Source organism: Cloeon dipterum, chromosome 3 (assembly GCF_949628265.1).
Source record: "Cloeon dipterum chromosome 3, ieCloDipt1.1, whole genome shotgun sequence".
In the NCBI taxonomy this organism is placed as follows: domain Eukaryota; kingdom Metazoa; phylum Arthropoda; class Insecta; order Ephemeroptera; family Baetidae; genus Cloeon; species Cloeon dipterum.
Genome location: NC_088788.1, coordinates 11,393,733 through 11,406,653, shown reverse-complemented (window position 1 = coordinate 11,406,653; position 12,921 = coordinate 11,393,733). Strand labels below are relative to the sequence as shown.

Genomic DNA, 12,921 nt, shown 5'->3' with positions numbered 1-12,921 from the left:
TTAAACAGGATTACAGTTAACATTTATTTCAAAAGGTAATATTGTTATTTCGGTTCCCTCAACCGTTTCAGTGTTTTAATACGGAATGAAGAGCATTGGAAAAAAATAAATTAACTTTTTACCAGTAAATACAATATTTAATTTGTGAAATATTCTCGTTTTAGTTGGCAAACTCGACCCCAGATGCCCCTGATGCCAAATTGCACAATGAGAGAATATCAGGGGTAAGGAGAAATGGTGCGTGATAGGGATCTCGGATTCAACGCTGACGTGGTCCTGCTTGCTACTCATGAGACTCTCCCCCTCTTCCCGCTCCACCGACCACCCGCCGCGCCAGCGCGAAGCAAAGCTACGCAAAGCAGGAGCAGGACAACGAGAACTCAACTACTGTAACTTGGCGGCGCTGTCGCTGGCTGTGGGCCCCATAACATTCTATCACTCACCCGGCCATTTGCCTTGCCGTGGAATCATTGATCCTCCTCAATTCTATGTACAAAAAAGTGGGTGAAATTCGTCGTTAGGCACTCCATCGGAGGTGCGACACCTTCTTTTCAGAGTTTTTTAAATTTCTCGATCATTGAACCTTTTTTCCCCTTAAGATAAATTATTAATTTTGAATTTCATTTTCAGAAACATTTGGTCTTATTGGTTGGTCATCTGAAAGCACATCACAAGTCCCTACTTGCCTGCATAGCAACAAGGAAGCACCGATATCTGTCGGCCAAATGTGAGAACTGAATTATTTAAACTACTAATGCTAGAAGTCTCAATGGAAACAGTTTTAACTTCTCATAGTCTAATCCCGGCACAAGCAACGCTAAATTGTTGCGAACAGTTCCGCCATTTTGTGCTTTATAATCTGAATTTTAGTGGACAGCTTGTATGTACCATGCAAGCCAAACTAAAATGTTTTAAAAATTATTTCGTTTAATCTAGTTCGCGCCGGTTAAAAATCATGAATTACATATGTGTGCTAGTCACTTTATGCGGTCGCAAGCGATTTTTATGTCCTACAGAAATAAAGATTTATTCATTATGTATGTATATGATCTATGTATTGAAAAATTAATAAAACTTGCGCCGCTGAGTTACAGATTTCGCCACCCCTCCTGTTATATGGGATTCCCTAAGTACTGGCGAGATGTGTAACCTGGCAGAAACTAACTTGTAAACCGTAGTTTACAATATATTTATTTGTCTTGAGAGTTCCTGACTTTCGACATAGATAGAGAGAGAAAGAGAGTGTTCCTTTGCCCCTGCCGCTGCCCGTGACATGGATAGTAGTGCAGTCCACCGTCTCTGCCGCACGCACAGTCTTAACTCCGTTCACTGCACTCGCGCACACCTCCAAAAAGTTGACCACTTGCACGGACTCCTCTGCCATGACTAAGCTGCACCCGCACCCCAAACTCTGAGTTGCCCGCTCAAGCACCCCCTCTTCTTGTCTTCTTCAATCCAACCATTTCAATACATACCTTCGCGCGCTCTCTCTCTCATTCTCTCCCTCTCCAACGCTCCTACGCCAAACCATCTCGATACATTCATCAATCTTACACTAATCAAGCGATCAGAAAAAATGAATGTACCCTCTGTATCCTTATTAAAGAATACTGTACCCGAATGCTGAAATACATACTCTCAACCGGCTAGACTCGCTACTAGTTACAATTTCGGTGTTAGGCAATACGCAATTTTACCGCGGACGCCGCGGACAAAGGACAACGTGCTATTTTACGCAGCAGCTTTAGGGACAATTTTTTGGCTTTTCTATCTAAGACTTCGGTGAGGGGATGCAAATAGATGGCCACCAATGGGCAAATACTTCTGCGGCCACTTTTGCCCCATGTTATCCGCTCGGAAGTGTCAATATCTGGTGTGCTCAACCCACGGGATGTGCTAATAAGGGAACCCTGGGTTTGTTCCGCCTGGCGAATCTGAACACTCGCCACCAATTTTTAGTATTAAGTGCAGTAAGAAACGAGCACCAATTAAAATTCTTCTATCTAGCATAGTTTACGAATACCAGAGCTGCAAAGATTTTCCAAGTGTCCACGTGGAAAAACCAAAATATTATCAAAAGTTTCCGAAAATGGTAAAATGCACACTTTTGGAATCGGCATGAAGTGCAGATTTCAAAGGTTTTTGGTTTTTATAAATCCGAGCATTTTTCGAAAAGCATTTAGGAAATTTTAAAAAATATTAACTTTTTAAAATAATATTACTTTTTGACAAATTCTCGTATTTTAAAAAACCAAACAATTTTGAAATCTGCACTTCATGCCGATTCCAAAAATGTGCATTTGACCATTTTCGGACACTTGGTAATATTTTGGTTTTTCCACGTGGACACTTGGAAAATCTTTGCTGCATTTCAATTTGTACGTTTTAAATGTTCAGACCGGAATGAAATTTAAAATGCTAAGTTCACCATCAGGCGGTGGTTCGCAAAATTTTTCTGACCCCTCTTTTGGTCACTAAATGTCTCAATTTCTTAAAACCTGCCTTAATTACCCCCTAGTGACATAATCTCCCGCGCAATTCTTAAAAAATACATCAAATTTACATGATTTCCCTATCCACTGCCACATAAATGAGCCAGTACTTGCTTAGTAGGACAAAATTTAAAAATCCCTCGGACAGGGATACAAAATTTACCTTATTTAAGAAGGATTAAACTTTTGATGTAGCGTGCAGCGTGTACCACGTGTACGCGCCATACTGTGTTTGTGAAGAGCATCCACAACCACTCACTACACCACTCGTTGTCAGACTCAAGAAATGGACTGGCTGCGATGAGACGCTCTCACGCACTACAGCAAGCGCGTCGCTGCGCCAGTGAGGCGCTTCGTTGTGCAAGGGAGGGGCAAGCGCTAGTGGTTTCTCCTGCGTACGTTCTGGCGCTAAATCGCGTTTCCGCGGTACATTCGATGCGACCGATGACTTATGCAATGTTTTTATGACAAAGAGAAATTTTTGCAGTCAAAATTAAAAGCAGATTCATTGTTTAAACTGTCGCATAATGTAGTCCGCATCCCCTACTAAAACTCTCGCATTATGTATTATGTCTAGTCTCATGTCTCATTCAATCTAAAATAATTCTGCCTCAATTTTGTAGCACACTTATGGCAATGATATTAGTCCATAATTATAAAATGTTTCTTGTATGTGCTATGAAGTACTAATAATATTTTCGTCGTGCCTGGCCAGGAGCAACAATCAACAGCAAGGTCGACCCCATCAGTGGGAACAACGCCCTGATATGCCCAACAGAGGTGGAGTCTTCAACCCTCGGTTCCACCAAGCCCAAGGAGGACAAGCTTTCAACGGTAATGGCAATGGCTCGGGAGCAGGCGTACAACATCTCAATGCGCTCAAAATGGGTGATGGTTTCCACCACCACACCAAGACATTTAAGCCCCAGCAAACTAATATCAATAATAATGGCAAGTTTAGTTGAGATTATGCAATCCAAAAATTTTGTTTCCCTCTGCAACGACTTATATGGGGAAGTAACAAAATTTTTGGTCCAATGGGTATGGCCAGTAGCGGGAAATCTCTGCTGTGCCATCCTGTATATTGTCTAAACTCTACTAATCTCAGGCAAATCAGGAGACAAACTGAAAAAGCCAAACTGGGAAGAGCTTCCAAGTTTCCCAAAAGAACTGTACACGCCATCGCAGACCGTAATTGACAGGTAAACCAAACCATTTATGCATTGCAATGCAGGCTTAATTTAATTTGTTTCAGATCGCCAGAAGATGTAAATGCGTACAGAGCCAACAAGCAAATCACTGTCAGGGGAAATGACGTGCCCAACCCCAGTCAAGATTTTGAAGAAGCCAACTTCCCTGATTACATTAACCGCGAAATCGTGAGGCAAGGCTTTGATGAACCAACAGCAATTCAAGCTCAAGGATGGCCCATCGCCCTTAGTGGACGAGACATGGTCGGCATTGCCCAAACTGGATCCGGAAAAACCTTGGCAGTGAGTTTAGCTAGATTACAAAAGCTTAAGAACCACATGTTAAATGTTTCTGGTAAATTGGTTCCTATTCTGCTACTAAGTAGCTCCATGTAGCAGAATACACTATATACATGAGCATATAACATGGGTTTATTATGGAAGGAAAAAAGCGTCTGCTCAGGCGTCTCTCTTGGTCGTGAGTATTAAAATATGTTAACTGATTTTAAAGTTTAACATTTTTTACTAAAATACTGAAATTTGGGTCGTCCCTGAGAGTCATGAATTGAATTAAAGCGTTTTAGTTATACTATCTTTGTCCCTCTAGTACATTTTGCCAGCTGCTGTTCACATCAACCACCAAAGCCGACTTCAGAGGGGCGATGGCCCTATTGTTTTGGTACTGGCACCAACAAGAGAGTTGGCCCAGCAAATCCAGCAGGTCGCCTCCGATTTTGGCGCACCATCCCAGATCCGCAACACCTGTATCTTTGGTGGCGCCCCTAAAGGACCCCAAGCACGTGATTTGGACAGGGGCGTGGAGATTGTTATTGCCACACCGGGCAGACTGATCGACTTCCTAGAGCGAGGCACCACCAACCTCCGTCGCTGCACCTACTTGGTGCTTGATGAGGCCGACCGTATGTTGGACATGGGCTTCGAACCCCAGATCAGGAAAATTGTTGACCAGATCAGGGTATGGGTGAGCTACTCATTTGACTTTATCCTGAAATGCTTTTCTCGGTCATTTTCTCTCAACCTAGAAATTATTACCTTTTGTTTGAAGAATGTAAAAATACCATGGCTTGTAAAGTAATTTATCACCTACAAATTAAGTAAGGATTTGATGTCTTAGTTTTTGGTGAAATTATTTAAATTGCGTAATATCAAACACGATATTAGAGATTTCTAGAGGATTATTTTATTTATTTTAGCAGTAGCTCCAAAGGTTAAAAATCTTTGTGGGATTTAACATGGGAAATTATTCAACATCGTTATACGAAGCTTGTTTCCATTCCATCCTGATGATATTTTATGGGTTGACTCTAGTTGACTAGACAAAATGATTGGTGGGTCAATTTTTTACTCTCCGGGATAGTTTGTTGACCTTATACTTTTGCCGGGTGTTTATGCAAATAGCTCATCATCAGTTCAAGCTTACGTGCTCTTAACTTTCTTGAGGTGACTACCTGGTCATGGAACTTCATTTAGATCACTAGTGAAAATAATATAGATTTTATTTTACTTTTCCAACCAAGGTATTTTTACATAATTAAAACGTCTTGCAAAAGAATAGTTATCTTGTTACTATAATATGTAAAATGCGTAATAAATATACTGGCATGTGAATAGGGCTACATGTAACCTTCAATTCTGCAAAAATCCGGAAGCTAGTTTCTCCAATCTCTCCTTTCTTTCCTTCAAATGTATGACATTTTGAAAGAATTAATTTGGATTTCTTTTAATTCCAGCCTGACCGCCAGACTTTGATGTGGTCTGCTACTTGGCCCAAGGAGGTGCAAGCGTTGGCTGAAGACTTCCTGAAGAATTATGTTCATCTCAATGTCGGCTCTCTTTCACCTGCAGCAAACCACAACATTCGCCAGATTGTTGATGTTTGCCAGGAGCATGAGAAGCACGCTAAGTAAGTAGCTCATTCTCTGAATTTGTGGTCTTACCGCAAATGGCACTATCTTCTAGGCTCACTACTCTGCTGAGAGAAATATTTACTGAAAGAGACAGCAAATGCATCATTTTTGTTGAGACAAAGAAGAAGGTCGACGATATCACCAGAGCCATCAGACGCGAGGGGTAACTTGTTGAAACCTGCTACCAAGGAGCCACTTAATCTGAGTTTCATGTACAGTTGGCCTGCTATTGCCATTCACGGCGACAAATCTCAGCCAGAGCGTGACCACGTCCTAGCAGAATTCCGCAACGGCAAGTCGTCTATTCTGGTTGCAACCGATGTTGCCGCGCGAGGGCTTGGTATGATTGAACACTAATATTATACTTGTTAGATATACTAAGTATTTTTTTAGATGTTGAGGATGTCAAATTCGTCATCAACTTTGACTACCCCAACTCATCGGAAGATTACATTCACCGCATTGGCCGCACTGGACGTTCCCAAAAGCTCGGAACTGCTTACGCCTTCTTCACTCCCAACAACGCTCGTCAGGCCAGGGACTTACTCTCAGTTCTGCGTGAAGCAAGCCAAATGATCAACCCTCAGCTGACGGAACTCGCCGCTCAGCAGCGAAACAGCTTCAATGGACGAGGTAAATATCGTAATGATCGTCCTCCATTGTATGGGACACTGTCCCTACGCCAACTCATACTTATTTTGATTTAGTGCAAAATATTCAATTTGAAAAAAAATGTTAACGTATATTGTGATTTTATGGACATTTTTGTAAATCTTTTAATGAACATGTGTGTTGTAGGCGAGTAAAGACTGGGAATTAACTAGCGCACTCATTTTTTTATTAATTTATAATTTTTGGCACACAAATTCTCATGTGCAGTGTGCTGCTATGTCAGAATATGAGCAATGTTTAGCAGTGGAATGGGTGTTGGATGTCTACATTTGATGATTTAATTCACTTCCATCCTATTCTTTTTCAACTGAAAGGATTTCTAAGACATTATGACTCACCCCTGGCCTTAGCAGTTACAAACCTTTTTAGCCAGCGTGAAATATTAGATCGGCACTAATGTCCAGCAATATTGAATAGTGTTGGATGTCCACAAAATCAATCATCATGTTAACCAACCTCTGATGATAGATAAAACGCGATTTTCACACTGTTAAGGGTTCTCTGAGGCAGTTCAAATCTAATATCCTATTTTTTCGCTCTCATGCTTAATTTAAACCAGCAGTCAACTTTATTTAGCTCATTATTATCGTGTTAAAAGGACACTAATTTAAATCTATGATTAATTGTGATGAATTAGACTGCCCTTGTTGAGATGAACAGGTTCATGAGTAATCCCCAAAATATTTTCTGGTGGGTTTCTTGAGGCCTGCAAATCCTCGCAATTGAGAAGCAATATTTAAAATTTAAAATAATATATTCTAATTTCAAGTTGGGCCCTGGGGCTATAATTGTTCCGAATATATTTTGGTCATTTCCTTCAAATATCATGGATGTCCACATGTGTGATGTTAATATAGGTTATAAATATGGAACGTATTTGGATTCCCTTGTGAGGAGTTAATGTCGTCAACCCTCTTTTTAGGCCGTGGAAGATACAGCAACAGCAGCATGCAAAGATCACAGTCGAATGGCTTTGGCCAAAATGGAGCGCCTCAAGCCATGAGCACCAACGGCGCCCCACGCTTCAACATGGGCCGCGGTCGCGGTGGCTTCGCTGCCAACGGCATGCAGCAGGGTGGACGCGCTCCTTACATGAACGGCGGTGGCTTCCACCACCCGCATCAGCAGGCGCACCAGCAGCAGGTCCCTCAGCCCTCTGCTCATTTTGTTCAGCAGCAACCCGCCCCCCCTGGACACTGGAACGGCGCCCAGCAGCAGGCGCAGCGCCATCAGCAGGGCCAGTTCTACAGCAACATGCAGGGCAACATGCCGGGCAACGTGCCACAGGCTGATCTGCAGGCGCTTCTCAACAGCAAGTTTTTCCAGTGCACGCCGCCGCCATGCGGAGGCAACCAAGCGCAGGCGTTCTTCCAACCATACGTCTACAGCTATGGTCAGACAGCCGCCGTCCAGCAGTAGATCTTGCGATCACTGCAGGTAGGTTGAGATTGCATGCACGACTGCACGCGGTAGGGAAAAATTGGCTTCAGAATACCGATCATTTGGTATTAGTACACAATTCCAAAAACTACCTTCCAGGTTCGCGGTTTTTTTTCGATACTGGAAAGAAAAATGATTATTGTAATGTGTCGAATATTAGTTGATTTAAGCTATTTTCTTTCTTGTGAAATCATTTGAACTTAATTTCGTCCTTGATGAAAATACAATATAATGAATTTCTGAGCTGATGTTTTTAATAATAATATTCATGCAAGGCGGTTTGGTAGTTGGGTTAAAGAATTCATTTATAATTAGTAACACCAGGCTACTTTGCCACGCCCACGACATGCAGTTCAACAATTAAATAACAGGAAGGATTAATTTGAAACTAAAGCCAATCCTGCGTATATTGCATACATTTAGTGCGGCCGCGTGGAAAGCTGGCTGAAAAACTGAGCTGTTTGTTGTGGGCGTGGCTTATCGTAACTTTAATAATATTACAAATACATTAACATAAGTATTGTGCTTGGTAGATGTAGTACGCTTTTATTAATAGCGTTTCAATGACTTAAAGCTTTGAGAAGAAGGGGAATCACTGGCCACATGGTCGATCCCTTTCCATAATTTGATAGATTTAAATCCACATTCTCTAGCAGTGCTACTAGCATGCTCATTAACACGATAAAAGAATGAAAAAACTATACCAGATTATGTAATAGTCATCTCGTATAAATAATTGTTCTATCAATTTGTTTTTGTCAAAAGTTAGATCGAGACGATAAGTCATGACCACTCAATGTCACTCAATCACATAATTTATTTCTTCGTCATTTTATGAGCTAAGGTTTTTATACACATAAGGCAAATCACATTTGTTGTCATTGGACATCTGCTGTAATTGAAAAGAAAACACACACTGTTTGTTGTTCCTCCGTAATGATGTAATATGTCTAGGAAATTTTGCATTCTTCCCCAAGAGAAGAATTATTTAAGTTGAAGCTGAAAGCGACGATCTCTTTGCGCACGGGGCCATTTCCAAACAAAAGATAACCTTCCGCCCATTTGAAATCTTGCAAGTGGATCTGCGCTGAGCTTAATAATATGAAAGTATATTTCATGGTATCCTAAATAAGAATATAACTCGAGATTTTGTACGAATGCTATCTGAGAATGGGGAATTTTACAAGTAGGTGGCTGATAAGACAACCCGTTGGGGGCAAACGATTTCAGACCAACAAGATTCTCTCCAGTATGAATATGATATGACAAATATGATTCGGTTGAGTTAACAGTTTTCAAACACGCCGAAAACCAGTTTCTACCTAGACACTGCGCAATGCATTTTGGTGTACTTTTTTCAGTGTGAGAATACACATCCACTTAACATGAGGGGGTGCCAAGTACTAAACGAGTGTCGTAGTTTTCATTGACTGAGACCGGCGAATAGCACACACATGGGGCTGTAGTTGAGGAATAATTGCAGCAGCAGTGACCTATGCAGGCAATTAAGGCTTGATGAAACCAACAGTTAATGTACTAAACTTAAAAAGAAACAAACAATGATGATTTGTTCCGCGCCCAGAAATATTGCAGTAACGTTAAATAGTCGATATGCAGAACGAAACAATACGAAACGCTGCCAAACTACTCTCATCGGCGAAAAGCCTTGTTAATTATAATTATTAATTGAATATCATTCAATCGCTGCGCACACGTTTTGATCTCCGCCATTTTCGATGATTTCTCTTCGGCATTGAGCCGCCGAGCTCACTTGGACGCATGATGTGTGTAAAATATTGATAATCGAGATAAAACATGAGAATTCAAGTAGCAAGCAGACCGGGAAGCGTCCGTTCCGACTTCAATGCAAGATGCTGTTGATTTAATTAAAAATAAAAATAGTTTTATAAAATAATACACGGCCACCGTCGCACTTCCGACTTGGCGGATCCGCTTCGACCGAGACTGAAAGCAGCGGCGGCGACCGATCATTTTTGAGAGTACACGATCACACGCTCAACAACCGCAAAAAGTGAGCCACATGAGCAGCAACGCGTTTTTAGCCTCTTCACGAATGGTTTTCTTAGCTGTGATACCTATTCAATGATCTGAGAGACTGGCTATCCGCTCCCGGCTGGCTCCGGGTTACACTATGATAAAAACGATAAACACGCGATGATGTGTTTTTTCGCCACCTTTCTTTTGCTCCTTGTTTCGAAGCAGGGTGTTGTTTGTTCGTCGCAAGCGAGCCAACGAGCTAAAATCGATTACACTGAAGTGAAATTCATCGTTCCGCTACAAACACTATGATAGGTTTTCGAGCAAGGAATTTTTAAGCGAAGCCTCTTCTTTATAATCAAAGAAAACAACTTGTGATATTAAGACATTCATTCATAAAAGGGTACATCGAACTGTTTGATTGTAGTGATTGTTTTTTGATTAATTAACTATCGTCCCTTTTTACGGTCGTTTTTCTCTTATTATTACCTGGTCTAGTGATATTTTCTTCGTGTGACAACACACGCAGGAAACAACGCCAACTCGGTATTTATTTGTTTGCATTAATGTAGATTTTTCTTATTGATCCTCCTCCTCCTCCTCCTCCTCTCTACTATGCAGAGCTATAATAACTTTTCCAAGCGAGTCACGGAGCAAGCATTTTGATTTTGCTTTCGACTTCTTTCTTATTTCGTTGAAATGCCTAGTTGTAAACTTCAAATCCCGAATACGCAGTGGACTTTTGAAATATTTTGTACAAGACTGATAACAAAGCTTTAAACAAAGAGAACAACAACTTTTGTCGTTAACAAATTGAAAGCGAAGAAACACGCACGCGGAAAATAGTGCAATCGATGATAATTTAAAACATAAGCAGTTGACGAAAAAAAATAATACGGGAAAGTGCTAACGACGAAACAGTTTGTGAAACCCTTAAAAAAGAATGTTTATTTTATAATAACAAGTTGGTTCTGACTAAATTATTATTTATTTCCATAGACTAAAGTAGAAGCAAAGAAATATTGCAAAATGATGAAGAAAAGGCGCGCCAATATTATGTGTTGTTGTGTTTTACTTGATGATAAATGATAATAATTAAAGCGAAAAATCGAGACGAGTCGCCAAGCGACTAGCCAGTGGAATTGCCCTCATGTTGCTAATCTTCATGCAAAGAAATCATTCACGAGAATTATTAATTTTGTCCGAGAGTGTATTTATATTGATTTTATTTTGTCTTTTGTTTCGCTAGAGAGAGAGACAGACAGACGGAACCTAGTTAAGAGTTTAAATGCTTATTTCGAATAGTTTATAACGTTGTATCGACTGATTGGCATTTTACGAACTTGACACGAAAATTATTCATGACAAGCCACACTGTGTAAGCAATGGCGATAATTAAAATAAATTATTCTTCTGTTTTGAATAAATCGCGTGTCAATTTCGTAAAATGCCAATCAATCGATACAACGTTATAAGTTGATTTTTGAAAACACAAATCGTGAAATGAAATCGCCTCCAGTCAAATATTGAGATAGTGTATCTAATTAATTGCAGAACTTCTCTATTGCATTCGGTGAGTGGAGAACCCTTTGACACATTACAAAGACTACTTAGTAAGCCTTGATGCCAACTCAATTGAATGAGAACAATTTACTCACGGCATGTGTGTAAGTGTGTAAAAAAGTGAATATTTTTCAGCGCATAATGCAGTGAAATTAAAAATTGAACAGTTATGCCTTGACAGTACAAAAAAGAGACACAAAAATAATAATTTCACCTCCTGTCTAATGGAAACTAAAAACGGAATGTGATCAGTCTTTCTTTACTTAAAAATCGCTTCAAATGATGAAATCGCGAATCGAGTTTTTTGTTGTTAAGTGCGCACGGGCGAGTCGAGCCTGGTTCTTTTTCTATGAAATACTTCTTAATTATCTCTCACCTCGGAAATCGCGGCATTCAAGAATCGGGTCTATGAAATAAAAATAATTACTTGGGGATAAGTAGGGTTAACGAGAGTGCATTGTACACAATCAGTAATATCAAGCAGAGTTACAAGAAATCAATAATCAAGCTGCGCTCCAATCTAGTCAGCTTAAGCAAACAAGATGTTGTGAAATGAGAGTTTAAAATTTGCAACCAACGGTACCATGACATTTTTCCTTCTTGTCGCTAAAATTTATGTAATACGTTTGAAGTCGATTATGATTTTTGCGCTGTGTTATGAAAATACCCGAATCTCCTCCCGCCCCCCGTCTCCTCCTTTTCCTGTTGTTTTTTTCCTCCTCCTCCTCCTCCTCCAAAGTCCCCCCACATTTTGATTCTGGATTTATCTGATGTAATTTGCTTTGAATCTGGAACTGCCTAAAAATGACAGGCTCAAGCAAACAAAGCCTTATGTCCATTTGTACAGCGGCGAGGACTCGCAAATTATGGGTTTTGCGGTTCCTCCCTCTATTGTCAGTTGCGACACAAATAGTCAAAATAATCACACTAAACTTTGCATTCCTTTGTCTTTTTTCTTTATCTGGAATATCGATTGTTTAATTCTATTTAATGTGATGAAGATCAATGGCCAGATTTACTGTGAAACGAAATAGCGACGCAACAGAATGATGATTTATTGTCTTTATTTAACAAAATGAGTTGGCTGTATCTTGATTTCAGTATTTTTCAAAGAAACATCAAAAAATCGTGTAAAGTGGCATGACTAAAAAAATTCAAAATATTATCTCTTCGAATTGAGAAAAATAACTTGATGAAAATACCAGACTTTTAATTCAAACATTATGTGTGGAATATGTTGTAAAACAGTTCAATATTAAAAAAGGTTACAATTATCACCAAATAAATTGTCTTATTCCTTATTAGAAAATGTTCCCTATTATTATTTTTAATATTTCACTTTGGCAAAATATAAAAATGATAGCTAAATTATTTACAGAAGGCTTTTAAAATATCCCTGCCAAATCTTAGTTTGAACAAATTGGAGGAAATTCCAAAATTGGATGAGGAAATTTTCCATTTGCTTAAACGGTCAGGAAGTTAAAAGTAAAAAATTGAATTTGTTCAAGGAGATCAAACTAACACTAAGTTGCGGAGCACTTATTTTTATTGCAGTATTTGGCTTATCCCAAGCCTTGTAAGCAAACCTGTCTATTAGTGCTCTTTTATTCTTAATTTTATGTTAAATTAAATAGATAA

At 39.8% G+C, this 12,921-nt stretch overlaps 1 protein-coding gene across 4 annotated transcripts; it reads left to right on the top strand.

The window, feature by feature from the left end:
• The first annotated feature begins 274 nt into the window (after nucleotides 1-274).
• On the top strand, nucleotides 275-12,569 carry LOC135941536 (uncharacterized). Of its 4 annotated transcripts, none has more exons than XM_065487148.1 (11): nucleotides 275-500; nucleotides 631-727; nucleotides 3,208-3,443; nucleotides 3,610-3,694; nucleotides 3,748-3,985; nucleotides 4,290-4,664; nucleotides 5,434-5,606; nucleotides 5,663-5,773; nucleotides 5,829-5,950; nucleotides 6,004-6,243; nucleotides 7,205-12,569. In XM_065487148.1, exons 1-11 carry the CDS (start codon nucleotides 290-292, stop codon nucleotides 7,699-7,701), a joined length of 2,385 nt encoding a protein of 794 aa, XP_065343220.1. In that variant the 5' UTR covers nucleotides 275-289; the 3' UTR covers nucleotides 7,702-12,569. The 4 variants fall into 4 exon arrangements, with proteins under 4 accessions (XP_065343220.1, XP_065343219.1, XP_065343217.1 ...); XM_065487147.1 differs by having other exon boundaries at nucleotides 3,601-3,694; nucleotides 4,290-4,658; XM_065487145.1 differs by having other exon boundaries at nucleotides 3,601-3,694.
• Nucleotides 12,570-12,921: the final 352 nt, after the last annotated feature.

What these genes read in the sequence shown, in the direction of transcription:
- LOC135941536 (XM_065487145.1), top strand. Translation starts at nt 290, where the DNA reads ATGAGACTCTCCCCCTCTTCCCGCTCCACCGACCACCCGCCGCGCCAG. An exon ending in TTGACCAGATCAGGGTATGG is followed by an intron (nt 4,665 to 5,433) that starts GTGAGCTACTCA and finishes TTTTAATTCCAG; the next exon opens with CCTGACCGCCAGACTTTGAT. An exon ending in AAACAGCTTCAATGGACGAG is followed by an intron (nt 6,244 to 7,204) that starts GTAAATATCGTA and finishes CCCTCTTTTTAG; the next exon opens with GCCGTGGAAGATACAGCAAC.